Source organism: Engraulis encrasicolus, chromosome 23, assembly GCF_034702125.1.
Source record: "Engraulis encrasicolus isolate BLACKSEA-1 chromosome 23, IST_EnEncr_1.0, whole genome shotgun sequence".
Lineage (NCBI taxonomy): Eukaryota > Metazoa > Chordata > Actinopteri > Clupeiformes > Engraulidae > Engraulis > Engraulis encrasicolus.
In genome coordinates this window covers 26,171,778-26,186,655 of record NC_085879.1, presented here as the reverse complement: position 1 = coordinate 26,186,655, position 14,878 = coordinate 26,171,778, and the positions used below count along the sequence as shown (strand labels likewise).

General features: G+C 47.8%; 2 protein-coding genes across 2 annotated transcripts in view; one reads left to right on the top strand and one right to left on the bottom strand.

The window, feature by feature from the left end:
- Nucleotides 1-4,423: 4,423 nt before the first annotated feature.
- nexmifb (neurite extension and migration factor b) lies at nucleotides 4,424-10,879 on the bottom strand. Its single transcript, XM_063189883.1, has 7 exons — nucleotides 10,037-10,879; nucleotides 8,801-9,949; nucleotides 7,786-8,662; nucleotides 7,316-7,740; nucleotides 6,483-7,279; nucleotides 5,408-5,469; nucleotides 4,424-4,467 (listed from the first exon to the last, which is right to left on the bottom strand). Exons 1-7 carry the CDS (start codon nucleotides 10,877-10,879, stop codon nucleotides 4,424-4,426), a joined length of 4,197 nt encoding a protein of 1,398 aa, XP_063045953.1.
- Nucleotides 10,880-10,953: 74 nt separating this feature from the next.
- The window catches only part of LOC134439954 (mucin-2-like), a 118,311-nt gene continuing 114,386 nt past the window's right edge, over nucleotides 10,954-14,878 (top strand). Inside the window, exons 1-2 of the mRNA XM_063189882.1 lie at nucleotides 10,954-11,049; nucleotides 11,218-11,400. Coding sequence (XP_063045952.1) covers nucleotides 10,954-11,049; nucleotides 11,218-11,400 — 279 coding nt within the window. The remainder of the gene's footprint in view (nucleotides 11,050-11,217; nucleotides 11,401-14,878) is intronic.

The window sequence follows — 14,878 nt, the reverse complement described above, 5'->3', positions numbered from 1 at the left end:
AAGTATAAAGTAGTAATAGCAATATATAAAATATCAAAATGGCATAGAATCCACAAGAATCTGGAAGTTTAGACCAAAAAACAAGTGGCACAAGGATCAGGTCACTCAGATGTGACCCCTGGTGGCAACAGGGGTGAGGAAAAAATCCCTTCAATTAACCCTAAACTAAATTCTTCTGGCAAGAGGCAGGTAAGATTACTCTTGCCAAACAAACAACAGTCTGCCTAGAGCACAGTTGTAGTAGGCCTACATGCAGTTAAAATGTATGTTGTTTACTGTGCTTTCCCTGATGGTGGTACTCCCCCACTACCAGCCTATCTGGTTCATCTCTACAGTATCCATAACATAACCCACTCCCTCCCTTCTCTCTCTCATGCATTCACGGGTCAGACACTGACATTTCACACAGATTTCCCCCGGGACAAGCAGGATTTAGACATGGCATGCCATGCAGCAGGCTTTACGTGTCTGAATACTAAGACCTGTAGCCCGGTGTCTTTTTACATCCCGCCAAAGGCGAAGACTGGCACAGGTGTCCTATACTAGTCTGTGCCCTCTGGGGACCTCATTTTGGATGGCATTACAAGACCCTCTGCACGGCTGAAATTAGTATGAAGAGATGGTAAACCCATAGGCCTACAAGCTACTTGCCGGGCTTGCTAACATGTTTTCCAGACAGCTGGAAATTATGAAGACCAGATAGGCTAAAGTAGAGATGGGATTTATGGCTCTTTGACGGGATCCCAATCATAGTGGCAAATTCCTTTCAAGGAGCCGTTCAAAAAACTGGCTCTTTTGGCTCTTTTAAAATGGTTTATTCAGTACTTAAAATTTAATATTTTGACTCCACCTCTAGGTCATTTTGTCCAAACAACTGATTATCTCCTATGTATTAAGTTCATTATGTCTAACTGTTTAACTTAAACACTTAGGTGTTTCTTTTGCCTTAAGACATGTAAAAGTTTTTATCTTTTACCTGACATGTTTCGACGGTGTTACTTCCGTCTTCATCAGAGGGTCACTGTGATGTTGATGAGTGACGTGCTTTAAAAACAGCTGATGTTGTTGTGGACCATGAACAGGGATGAGGGGGCATACATGCTCTCACACACCTGGACCACCATCCTAAGAGGACAACTCTAACAGCAGGAGGTGTGACCAACCTGTCATTATTGGCAGGGAGGTCACACCTCCACAACAACATCAGCTGTTTTTAAAGCACGTCACTCATCAACATCACAGTGACCCTCTGATGAAGACGGAAGGAACACCGTCGAAACATGTCAGGTAAAAGATAAAAACTTTTACATGTCTTAAGGCAAAGGAAACACCCAAGTGTTTATGATTATCCTCCTGCTTCTAAATACCGTTTCTGCCACTCTTTAAGGAAGACAACTGTGTTTTTTCCCTTAATCAAAGTACTCGCGTCAAGGTCACGTGCTTAAAATGAATGAAAAATGAACGAAAAGGCGGTAGAGTGGCTCTCCCAGCTGTGATCTGGTTCCCATCGTTCACTTCTGGGAGCCGTTCAAAAGAATCGTCTCGTTCGCGAACGTCACAACACTAAGATGACGACCAATTTATAGTCTACGCATGATGAGACAAATACGGATAGGTGTGGAGTGTACCGATTTCTTAAAGCAAAGATTTGATTATTTTCGATAGGCCTGCAGAAGAATTCCCCACAATACGATACGATTCGATTCTTTTCAATTAATTTTCGACCTCTATTATGTTATGGAGATAGGGCATTGGACAGGGGCCAGCGATTTGATTATTTTCGATACTTAAGAATGCCTGACGATGTGATGTGATTCGATTAAATCGTCGGCCGATATATTTTGATTATTATTTACACCCCTAGTTCAAACCGTTGATTTCATACAGCGGCTAAACCTTTGATAAACAGGCACAGGTATTTCCTAATGAGTCTGTGTATAATACAGTATAATCAGCCTAAATGTCAAGGGCTGAGGATGTAAAGAAATGCCAAGGTGGAACGCAAAGGTTATAGCATTCAAAATCTCATTTTTAATTTGTATATTTATTCCATAAACATTATTACAAAACTCAGCAAGTTACCAATATTACATTATCACCATACAGGCTTGATCACAAATATTTAAAACCTTTGCAACAGTTACAACAAAAAACAAAATAATACTAGAATAATTTACATGAAAATCTATAAAACAGCTATAGATCACAAATTTATGTCATTTTTTCCCTCCATGATTTTTTTTAGTTTGTTTCCTTATTTCTGGTTTTCACAGTAACACAACACACACTCTCACGACAAGATCAAAGTCTTATTACAAAACTCCAGACAAAATTTGTTTTAGTTTTTTGTTTCTTTTTTCTGTCCTGTAATCACTTTATATTTTGGTTTTTAAAACCAGAAACTTGTCATTGTATATCCTTTTTACAGCCTACCTCGGCCCAAAAAAGGTAACTCTCACACACAAACAAACAGACACACATTCACACGCACAGCCACACACAAGTACAAACATACATACATACATTGACATAAGCTGACACACACACACACACACGCACGCACACACACACACATACACACGCGCACGCGCACACACACACACACGCGTACACACACACACACACACACACACACACACACACACACACACACACACACACACACACACACACACACACACACACACACACACACACACACACACAAATACTTCACTGCACTTTCTAAGAAAAATAGACACTTACAAAATATGTTACAAATTGGCACACAGAAAAATATACAATATTTTGTAATGTCAAGAGCTCATTAAGAATCCCTCTGTTAACAACTCTAGACAATATTTATAAAGCTCAATATTCTTTTCAACGGAAAATGCAAAAAAAAAAAGAACAATAAAGTAATTCCGATCAATGTCAAATAATCATGGCATGAATACATCAAACATAATATAACAATATCATATACATTCATGAAGAGGATTCGATATTTTTTTTCATCTCTCTCATCTGTAGTTCCTATGTATATTTCATCTTCTATTGGAGAGGGGGAGAGGGGGACGAGAGTTTTCAGTTTGCATTCTTAGCACCATTTGGAGGAGGCAGCTCAACAGTGGTACACTACAAAAAACTCGTAATAGTACATTCAGTCGACCATAGGCAGACATGAGAGAAGGCAGACAAGGGGGCCCGGAGGCCCATGTGCGGGGTTCCTTTCCACGGCCTCTCCTGATTCGCAGACATGGCCTAACACATAGAGAGAGAAAGAGAGGGAGAGAGAGAAAGAGAGGGAGAGAGGGAGAGAGAGAGAGAGAGAGAGAGAGAGAGAGATTGAAAGGTAGAGGGAGAGATCCAATGCTCACACATTATGCGGTCTACCTCCCCCTCTTTGTTTGTAACAGGCCTCTCAGGCCACCTATCCTAGGCCATCCATAACATAAACACAAATGCGTACTATAATATAAATAAAACAATGTATATGACAATGTGTGCGTGTATCTCTCTGTGTCTGTGTGTCTGCAATGCAAGTTTCTGTGTATGTTTGTGTACTGTATGTGTGTGTATTTGTGTATATGTGTGTGTGTGTGTGTGTGTGTGTGTGTGTGTGTGTGTGTGTGTGTGTGTGTGTGTGTGTGTGTGTGTGTGTGTGTGTGTGTGTGTGTGTGTGTGAGAGAGAGAGAGAGAGAGTGAGAGAGAGAGTGCAATGCACAAATGAAGCGTGTGTCAAAAGATGCTGCCAGTCCAGAAAGAAAGAGAGGTTTGTGCACATGAGCGAAACAGAAGCCAGAGAATTAACATGCTTTTCAGTGAGAGCAAAAAGGCAAAAAACAAGTATGATTACAATTTACAGCAAAACACACCCAACACCCACACACCCCAAAAAACAGTGAAAAACCCAAAGCTGTGTTGAACGTCATGCATCTTTTTTTTTTTTTGCTTTCCCCCCTCATTCTATTTGTTGAGGAAACGAAACAACCTTTTAAAAAAAACATGCATTAATGAGCAAGCAAAAATTTTAAAAACTCAATTTCAGTTTTCGAAAGAACAGTGTTTGATCAAGGTAATGATTATAAATTGTAAAATGCATTCCTATAGATCCCAGTTTGGCACAGTCCACAGATGCAACATCAACTGTGCATGAAAAAAAACAATGAAGAAAAAAAAAAGTTCATGTTTTAACATACACTCACTGTCCTCATGGTGTGTACAAAGTCTAATTTTCATTCAGAGCTGTGCAAGCTCACCCTGTTACCCATGCCACACACTCCAAAGAAAAAGTTTTAAGCAACCAAGGGCTGAATCCGTTGTGGGATCCCTTCTATCGAGTAAGTATTGTTTATGAGATGCGCTGCACTGTCTTAGGCATAAATACCATGAATAACTCTGGGAATAAAAGAAATGAAATAACACAGGGAAATGAAATGGGTTAGGTCTCTGGCTCCGTGTCAGATGCTGAGCATGACAGGTGTGCTGCGAATTATGGCAGAGACCCTTATTAGCACAAAAAGCCAAGCTGAGGAACAGACGCCAGGAATGTAATTTTACTGTTTTTGTATCAGCACATCCGGACCAGCAGCCATTTAAACGAATCCATCTTTTCTTTTTTTGCAACAGATGTTTGGGTATGTCTCCACAGATTGTCCGTAGTTCATTGTTAATGGTGATTTGGCATCACCGTCCCTTTCAGATGAGAGCCTGCCTTCTCTGCCAGGGCAGAAACACAGGTACGGGCTAGAGTTGTTCTCCCGTCTATGTTGAGTCTTCAATCAGCTTTCCATTTCGCAGTCACAAAGCCACCATCACACTGAGGTAAAATTAAATTTGGCAAACAGTGTGGTGACAATGAACGTCCAGAGGGGGGGATGTGTTTTTGGTTGTGTGGTGTGTGTACCACTGTCAGCTGCAGGTGCATTTCTATCAACGAGGGGCAAAATCAAAAAGAGGATTAAACCACTGACAAAACGGCGGAATGTTCAGCTCTCCAAAAGGGTGCCAATATAATAAAGTTTCTTTTTTTCCCTTCATTCTGACACAAAGTATAGATGAAAAATCCCTTAATGTTTATATTGGTCATTAGAAAGATTTACACAGCAAGTTTACATTTGGCACATTAACTTGTAGAAGTCAGTAGTTTTCTCCTTATATGCAAATAGTGCATTTCTATACATTGATACTGAGAACAAAATTCAGGACTTGAAGAAATCAACTGACCAAATACACTTTTTAAGACATCAGTTTTCTTTTTAAGAATTTGAAAAGAACAACAAAAAGCACGTAAGGTTATAATACCAAACGCAAAGTAATTAAACCATTCCAACAGTCATAAAATAAAATAAAAACTTAAGACACAATGTTTTTTTCTGATATGTCATCAATATGAGATGGTCCCATTATGCATTTTTTTACGAACCTTCCCACCGTGCTTTGAGCCAGGCAGTAAGGGGGAGGCGGCAAGAAGGGGGTATCCATTTTCTGCATACAAAACAAAACAAGATGTGGAGCGAACATTTCACTTAACGAGTCTGGTTGTTGCTGTTCTTTTTTTTCAAATAGCTACATGTTTTAAGATAGGAAGATACTGTTGTTACACTGCAAAAAAAAAAACAAGCTTAGTTTTCTAGTTTCAAGTAAAAACATCTAGTCAAACTTAATATAAGAAACAAGTCACCTAATAACTGTACTTTTAAACTAGAACTTAGAACTGAAACTAACTGTATCAGAGATGTTGTATTCTGTTAGAACTAAGAAAATTCAGACATGAAGACATTTCTCCATGGGGCAAGTATTTTTTTTGTTATTTTTTTTATTTGTTACAAACTAACCAAGAAAAAATTGTTCCCAAAACAAGTCTAAATAGTCTAAAACTTGAGTTCAAAAGTACTTGTTATTTGATGAATTTTACTTATATTAAGATTGACTAAATGCTTTTTACTTTGAAATTAGAAAAACACACTTGCAAAGATTTCCTTTTATTTTGCAATGTACGGTATTGAGGGCAGCAGACAGCAGGGTTTGCTTTTTTTTTTAAGGAAACATAACAGAACAAAAGTGGACGTGTCTCAAAAAAAGAAACAGTATTTCTCAGAGGGCTATTTTACCCCCCAGACCAACAATAATACGAACAATAATATAATAAAACGGCAAAGGGAGAAAAACAGCAAAAGCAAGAAGAAAATGCAGCCATGGTAAAATTTTAAATTTCAATCAAGCTTCAACACAAGCACACAATAGGTAGTTTGCAAGTACAAATAAGTTTGTCATGCAAGATATGCATCCTTTTCAGGGGCAAACGAAACAGAAAAAAAGGGGGCGACAAGGAAAGGAGGATTGTGGGTAGTGTAGTTTATCCATGCAACTCTGTTATTGAGTCTGTGCAGGTACGTCTGGGGATCAGAGGGGAGGAGGCTTGAGCAAAAAGCAGGGAGGAGGAGTGAGTGAGAAGAGGGCAGGGGTGAGCATCAGCAGCTAGTTTTACAAAACATTACCTCAGTTTCTCAAAAGAGGTCATCAGTGCCATGTCCTTATTGGGCTCTCGCTCCGCCGCTCTCTTCCCCCCCTTTATGGTTTCGATCCGGGGGAACTTTGCACTCGTTTTGTGGCGGTACATCTTTTTGTGCGCGGGCCCGTTGATGCCGGGTATGCAGAGGTTGGGCTTGTCGAACATGTTGCAGCCCAGTGCCAGCTGGGGAAAGAAGGGGTTAAATTTGGCCGCCTGGTTTTTGGCTCCCTTGCCTGCACCTTTCCTGCCACCCTTGGCGGACCCAGCTCCGGCTGCGCCTCCTTTCTTTTTAGGGTCGGGGGTCGTGCCGGCCAGGATCTTGAGCGTCTTGAGCTTGAGGCTGTTGGCGTCGGGGGCGAGACACACGTTGGCGTTGGCGACGGGGGATCCCCAGAGGGGTTCGATGGAGGCCATCATGAACCGCTGGACCTCCGCCATGCCGGACACGATGTTGGACAGAATGTTGGAGGGCTCCTCGAACTCGCGCTGGTCGTCGATGTTGCCGCCATGACCGTTTGCGTCCGGCCAGTTCATGCCCGGAGGGCACTCTCCCTCTGCTGCTACGTCATTGGCCGCACCTGCGTCTGCTTTCCCTTTCCCCGCCTTCTCCTCAAGGTGGGCTTTGAGCTTTTTGGATGAGCGCGAGTTCTGGCGCGGCGCCTTGGCCTTGTCTCCTTTGGGGACTTTAGGCGCGCGGGGCTTTTTGCCTCCCTCTCCGCCCGCCTGTTTGCCGCCGTTTCTCTTCTTCGACTTTGTGCCTTTCCCAGCCCCACAAGCTGCAGCCTCAGCTGCCTGCACTTCGTAATTGACAGGTACTACGTCCTTGCTGTCTAGGACGCCTACGCCAGCGCAATTCGTGTTGTTGTTATTATAGACGTGCATCTGAAACTGGTGGTTGTCCCCAGTTGCATAGGGGGCCACATTCACATGTTCTGTCACCTGCTCCATCATGTTACAGTTCCAGGTCATGTCATCGCTGACGACGACGTCCTGGTAGTTTAGGGCCTTGCCGCCCCCGATGATCTTCATCTCTCTGCCCTTGACCTGGGGGGACAGGTTGGGCGTCTCCGGCGGGGACAGCTCGGACAGGGACGAGTGGCGGAACTTGTCCGGGGTGAAGTTGGAGATGTCCAGCAGATCCGTGGACTCCCTCAGGGGCGTGATGGCTTCCAGGCTCTGCTGAACCAGCACCTTGGGGCTGCAGTGGGCCAGAAAGGTCTCCCCACCACCACCACCACCACCTCCTCCACCACTTCCTCCACCTGCAGCACAACCACCTGCGCCAACACCATTGCCATCCTCCTCGCCCCCTTCCTTCTCGCACGACTTCACGCTCATACTACTGTAACTGCTCGAGGCCACGGAGAGCGAGCCCATGGAGTCAAAGCTGGTAAGCCGCCCGTGGTCTGTGTTGAGGGTGCCACGCTGGAACTGCAGCTGCCCGGCGTCTATGAACGCCACCTGGTAGTCGCCGTCCGCTGCCCCCTGCTGCATCACCTGCTCGGGCAGGTAGTTCTTTTCGTACAGCACTCTGGAGTTGTTGCCCTCCAGGTTCACCTGAGTGTAGCCGGCCATGGCCATATCTTCTGCGGACATGGGTATCTGTATGGGCATGGCGGTGGTGGTCTTCGGGTAGGCCTGGATGGTGTTGGTTGAGGATGGTGGTGGTGGTGGTGCCCCGGAAATGTCTGTGCCGAACTGCTGGTTGTGGCAGAGCTGCGAGTGCCACATCTGGGTGAAGTTGGTGCAGTTCTGGGGCGACTGCTGGAGCTCTGACTCTGAGGGCGGGGAGAGGACGCAGCTCTGTGCCATCTGTAGTGAGACGAACTGGGGTGACTGCTGGAGCTCGGACTCTGAGGGCGGGGAGAGGACGCAGCTCTGTGCCATCTGTAGTGAGGAGAACTGCTTGTCCTCAATCGTCAGGCCCAGCGGCGCATACTGCTGCTGCTGCTGCTGCTGAGGCTGAGGATTCTGCTGAGGGTAGTAACTGATAGCGCTGGCATTGCTGGACGAGTCTGAACCGTCCAGGAGCGTCTGGAGGTAGCCTCCAGGGATGACGGAGACGCCATCGTCTCCCACTGGCTCAGAGGTTGTGGGTTTGCCGGATGCCATGGCAAACACAACGGCTGCATCCGTAGACTGATTATCCAGCAGTGTGTGAGTGGCCTGTGTGGGGGATAACTCTGCCCCTTCAGTGTGAGTGCAGGAGTTGGCAATATGCTGCTGCTGCTGCTGCTGCTGCTGCTGATGATGATGATGATGATGATGCTGATGCTGCTGTTGTGGAGAGGCTGAGCTCGTCACGGTCCCCTCTGCAGCCCTCTGCACTGCCTCCTCTAATTTCTCGCTCCTCAGCCTGGCCTCGCTTTTGAATTTGCGGAGCCGCACGACTTTGTCACACCCGAGCAGTTTTTCTTCTTTCTGCTGCTGCAATCGGCTCTTCCGTGGCCGTGCGGCGGCGGCGGCGATGTGTGTGTGTGTGACATCACCGCCATTGTCTAAGGCAAGGGCGAGACCTAGCGCGGGAACTGGTGGTAACGGTCTTCCTGTGGGCTGTACGCTGCCATCTTTGGTGCCACTACTACTGCTGCCTTCCTCAGTCACAGAGGCAACAGAGGAACCCTGCCTGTTTGGAGACTGCTCCACAGTAGCATGAATCCTCTGAATCCTAAATCTGTTTGCAAACTTGTATTTCCTCTTAGGGGGGCTGGAATTGAAGGGTCGGTGCCGGTGGCGGCCATTTGGATGGACATTGGGTTTATCTCCCAGAGCCTGCTTAAGCCTCTCCTCTCTCTCCCGCTCCTGCTCCTGCCAGAAACACTTCAGTGGTGCCAGCTGTTCGTATTTGCTCATCGCCTCTGTATCTAAGCTCACGGTCGTGGCTGTTGGATCCGTTTTGAACAGCTTAACCGACATGTGCTTCTCGCCCTTAAACCTGTTGATGATGATGTATTTGATTATGACCGGGGGTTCTTTGTTCTTGTTGGACGACTTCCGTTGCTTTTTGGGGCACCAGTCGTCATCTCGCTCCTCTTTTTTTACGCCCGGCGCCTGCTTGTCCCGCTTCTCTGCGTTTCTCTCGCCCTCGATAGAGTCCACGTCATACAAATAGTCCTCGCTGTATCGCACTTTCCTCTTGGCGCGCAGCCCGTAGTTCAGGTGATTGGAGGAGGAGGATCGGCTGCCCTTCTTCGTCAGCGGCCGCCGCTTAGGTTTGCCGCCACCGCTGCCGTCTGGGGGCATCTCCACCGAGGACCTGGTCGAGCTGGAGCTGTCATCTTCACTGTAGTCTCCTGACTCCTCAGCTGAGTCACTAGAGTCCACAACGTAATCCATTTTAGGACTGTAGTCCGGGGAGCAGCCTTCCCCTGGACTGTTGCATCTCTCCACTTTACGATCACCCTCATCCGACAAGACTAGATCTTCTTCTTCCTCCTCCTCCTCATCCTCCTCCTCATCCTCCTCCTCCTCATCATCATCATCCTCCTCTTCATCCTCTCCGGTCCTTCGGTGGAGCTCTTTTGCCCCGCCCCTCCTCGCCGCCGTCGTGCCTCCGTCCTCCTTCTTCGAGGGGCAGTTGTCGTTGTTGTTGACGAGCACGCTGGGGAAGAAGTTGAACTGTGTCTCCTCCTGCAGCACGTTGGTCTTCTCCCGCATGTTGTCCTGGAAGGACTCGTAGCGGATCTTCAGCGAGCACACGTCGCTGCTCAGTGTCGAGTCGTCATCGTCGTCGTCGTCATCGTCGAACATGTAGTTGTCCACGTCCTCCTCGGAGAAGAGGTTGACGCCGGACAGCTCTTTCTGGGAGCACAGGTCAAGCAGCTCCATCTTGCTCTCGCTGATGAAGGACTCGATGTAGCCCCAGTCCTGCGCTGAGTTGGCCAGAAGCTGAAGCTCCGCCTCCTCGCCGTTGCTGCACTTGTCCAGCAGCAGGCCCTCGTACAGGTTCAGGTTCTTGGCGGCCTGGTCAATGTCCGTGTCGCTGTTGTCACAGTCCGACGTGGTCCTGTCGCCCCCCACCACCTTCTTATCATGGGTTGATAAGGGTTTGGAGGGGGGCAGGGGGAAGCTGAGCAGCTGGTCGGAGCAGAGAAGCTGGTCGCCGTAGCTTCCAGCGTCGTCGTCGGCAACGCTCATGGTCATGCACTGTATGCCGTGTATGTCCACGATGGGGCAGGTGTCGTAGTCTCCTGCACCGCGGCTGCAGGGGTCGCCGGCCATCTTGAGGCTCACCCCGGGCTCGGAGGAGGAGGAGGAGGAGGAAGAGTCGGAGGACGGGGGTAGGGTGGCGTCCTTGGTGTCGATGAAGCAGCCCAGGCACGAGCGGCCCTGGGGGAGCAGGCAGTCCTCCCCCAGGACTGAGATGGCGGCTGTGGGCTCCATTTTCAGGGGCTGGGGGGGTTGGTGGTGCTGGTGTGGAGAGGTAAACGGGACTGGAGGGAGACACAAATGAATGGATGGTTGTGGTGGGTGAGAGGGGGGCAAGGGGGCAGAGGGCCGTGCAGCTGTCCTCTGGGTGGCGCCAGAGGATCACCACCACAGCCTCGTGCAGGGTGCAGGGGCTGGCAGCAGGGGGCGAGAGTGCATGGGCCCGGCTGTCATCAGATGGGCTTTTGCTGGCAGCGGTGCTGTGTGCTTTTTTTTCTTTTTTTCCTTTTTTCAAAAAAAAGTTATTTTTCTTTCTGTGTTGGTCTGTCTGCGGATGTTTTGTTTGGCTCCAGGTACTTCCACAGCAGGTGACGGTCAGAGGGACGGTCCAATCCCAGGAGGCGTTGGAGGAGGAGGCATCGTCTGTGGCAGAGGTGTCGGTCGGCGTCCAGGCCAGGCCACGTCACGTCACACAACCACGTCAGCTCCTTGAGGCTTCCAACTCTCCTCCGTCCTGGTCCGGAGTCCTACGCAAAGCACACAAACAGAAAAAAACACACACATACTCCATTAGCACACTCGCCGTCAGATTGAGGCACAGAATGCAACCGCCCACTTTACCCACCCACTTCACAACCCCCCACCAACCAACCAACTAACAGAACAACAGAGCCAGCCAATAAAAACCCTACCCACCATCCCATTGCAGCCCATCCCCCCTAGTTTTTTTAAACGATTATTGAAAGTCATTTCGAAGCAAAGCATTAACACCCCCATCCCACCTCCTCTTTAATATAAATGATCTATACGCCCCAGAACTGTGCAAATAATAGCCTCCCTTTGGATTATCACGCCTTGCTTTTCTTTCTTTTCTTTTTTTTGCTTTCCTGCACTAATATTGACTAATTATTTAATGTTGTCAGCTATGGGTGCAGGTGGGGACAGGGGGAGACTGATGCAGAGTGGGTGGGGGTGGATTGGAGGATGGGTTTGGGGATAGGTGGTGATGATGGTGATGGGGGGTGGGGGCGTGTAGGCTTAATGAGAAAGGGGGGGGAGGGGTAAATTAAAAAGATGGAGGCAGGCAGGCCGGGTTACAGGGAAGGGACGGGAGAAAGCTGCTGCAGTGTGTTTGCTCTACATAATTAGCCCTGCTGCGACAAAGACAGGCAGGCAGGCAGGCAGGCAGGCAGGCAGCAGAACCAAACAGGGACCAAAGATCGACCTGGGCATTTGTAGCATAGACCAGCAACTCACACAGCCCCACTGTTTTATTGTCATTGGCTCAGTCCGATGTCTAGCTATACATGGGTTCTACATTTTTGTTTTCTCCTGACTGCGCGAAACTAACTGCGCACAACTCCTGAACCTCAGATTGTTGGAAACCGCTGTCTGTCAAAAAATGTGGCTCACGTCACGTGGTTGGCTGACAGTGTCTTGCCCCTCCTCGCAACATTGTGTTTACAAACACTGTGAACCCATGTATAGTGAAGATGGACCAATGGGCCGGCCCATCTAAATTATGGGTCGGTGTCTAAGGGGGAAAATAAACCACGACAGAATCGACCCCTCTGGATGTTCGGGCCACGAGGAACATACCCTGTATGCCAGGGGTGGGGAACCTATGTCTCGAGGGCCGTTTGCGGCCCTTGAGGCCGTTTTATCCGGCCCTCGATGTAATTTTAATGTTACTTAGCTTCACATAAAATAGTACATATTTTGTAAAGGATTCTTAGAAAAATCAGGATGACCTAAGACAAGACCCCCTCATATTTTTAAATAGAGTCCAATGGTAAAGTGCAGTTGTCACATTAGGCACAGTCTCTGTCTGACTCTCTCTTCTTTCTCTCTTTGCCTCTCACTCTGAAAGTCTCTTTCTGTCTCTCTGTCTTGCTCCCTCCCTCTCTGTCTCTCACTCTTTCTCTTCCTTTTCTTTCTCTGCTTCTCTCTCCCATCTTTTGTATCCGTGTCTGTCTCACTCTCCCTTTTCTTCCTGTCTGCCTCTCTCTCTTCGTCGCTGTTTCTCTCTCTCTCTCTCTCTCTCTCTCTCTCTCTCTCTCTCTCTCTCTCTCTCTGCATGTGTGTCTGTTGCATTGTCTCTTACTCTATCATTCTCCTCTTTCTATTGCTCTTCCTTTTATTGTTTGCTTCCCCCTCTCTCTCTCCCTCTCTCTCCTCTGGCAGGGGGAATAGTCAGACTGATGCAGCAATTAGGCAGGTAAGGGCAACCGCATCCGTCTGGACAGGCACCAGCCGTCTGCTATGACTCAGCGAGTAACCTTTCACAAAAACCCTTTCTTTCACAATAGCACCGCTTCCTCTTTTTGTCAAAAACACATGAACGGCCTGAATGGCTGTCCCTTTCTCTTTCTCTCTCTCTCTCTCTCTCTCTCTCTCTCTCTCTCTCTCTCTCTCTCTCTCTCTTTCTCTCTCTCTATCTCTCTCTCTCTCTCTCTCTCTCTCTCTCTCTCTCTCTCTCTCTCTCTCTCCACAGGCAGCTCCAGGAGCACTGCTGTGTTCAATGAGGAAGTAAAAAAAAAATGTTTTTAATAGCGAGAGAGCACTCTGTTTTTTTTTTTTTTTAAAAATAATAATGATAATAATGTTTAGAAGGCAGGGGGGTTATGGGGTAGCGAGGAAGGGGGGGCATATTTGGGGTGGGGGGGGGGGGGGTGCAGAGGGAGAGGGGGAGGGAGCAGCATATTTGGGATATGGGGGTGATTGACTGGAAGAGGGGCAGAATATATTGGGGGCGGGGGAGGGAGGTAGATGGAGAGGTATATTTGGGGGGAGGTGTAGATGAAGTATATTTGGGGGGGGTCCTCCTGAGGGGTTGGTGGTGGCAGACAGCTGGCTGGCTCACTGCCCACGAGACTCTGGGGCCGTGGACCAGTGAACGCCCACTCACCCATTCACCCACTTCTCATCTCCTCTCCTCTTCTCTCCTCTCCTCTCCTCTCCTCTCCTCTCCTCTTCTCTCCTCTCCTCTCCTCTCTTCCCTTCGTCTCTCCTCTCCTCTCCTCTTCGCTCCTCCCCTCCCCTCCCCTCTTCTCTCCTCTCCACTCCTCTCTTCCCTTCGCCTCTCCTCTCCTCTCCTCTCCTCTCCTCTCCTCTTCGCTCCTCCCCTCTTCTCTCCTCTCCTCTCCTCTCCTCTCCTCCGCTCCCCTCTGCTCTTCTCCTCATACCAGCACACTTAATGAATTCACTCCCTGGGGAAATATGGAGCTTCCGTTGCTTAAGTTAAATAAGAGAAAAAAAGCCATGAGCGAGATGGGAGGGCGGTGCACTGTGCAGTGCACACTGCACACACCATGACTGTGTTATGGCAAAGAGCTTTGGTGAAAATAAATGCCCTTTGCATCTGAAATTAGGGTGCAGATTTGAAGAAGAACTGAACACCCCCCCACAACCACACCCTCCTACTCCCCCTCAGCCCTTGTCAGAATCTGCAGTTAGTTGGTCTGGCTGGCGGTCTGCTGCATTTCCCCACATGAATTCGAAGGAGCAAATCAATGTATTCAAATCAATATTTTTTAGTCCATGCTTGGCTGACAGGAGTGCAATTACAACAAAGGGAAGTATTTCCATATTTATTTTTCGGAATGTGTGTGTGTGAGTGTGTGTGTGTGTGTGTGTGTGTGTGTGTGTGTGTGTGTGTGTGTGTGTGTGTGTGCATGAATGTGCACACCCGCACAGACTGGATGCTCACACACACACACACACTCACACACTCACACATGTAAGCATGCACGTATGCAGGCACGCACGCACGCACACACGCGTGTGTGCATACGCACACAGACACACTCAAACAGGAAGAGACAAACTCACTCACAATTAAACACACACACACACACACACACACACACACACACACACACACACACACACACACACACACCGGTAGTTCTATTCATTGAATAAAAGCTTTTAAGATACAGCGAAAAATAGCTATATTGATATTTGGCAATGATTATTTTTCCACAATACCATTGATAGTCTCATGTTTCATAT

Coding starts and splice junctions, on each gene's coding strand:
- nexmifb (XM_063189883.1), bottom strand. CDS start 10,879: ATGGAGCCCACAGCCGCCATCTCAGTCCTGGGGGAGGACTGCCTGCTC. Junction 9,950..10,036: donor AGGACGGAGGCACGACGGCG/GCGAGGAGGGGC, acceptor GAGGAGGATGAG/GAGGAGGATGAGGAGGAGGA. Junction 4,468..5,407: donor GCTCAAAGCACGGTGGGAAG/GTTCGTAAAAAA, acceptor CATAATTCGCAG/CACACCTGTCATGCTCAGCA.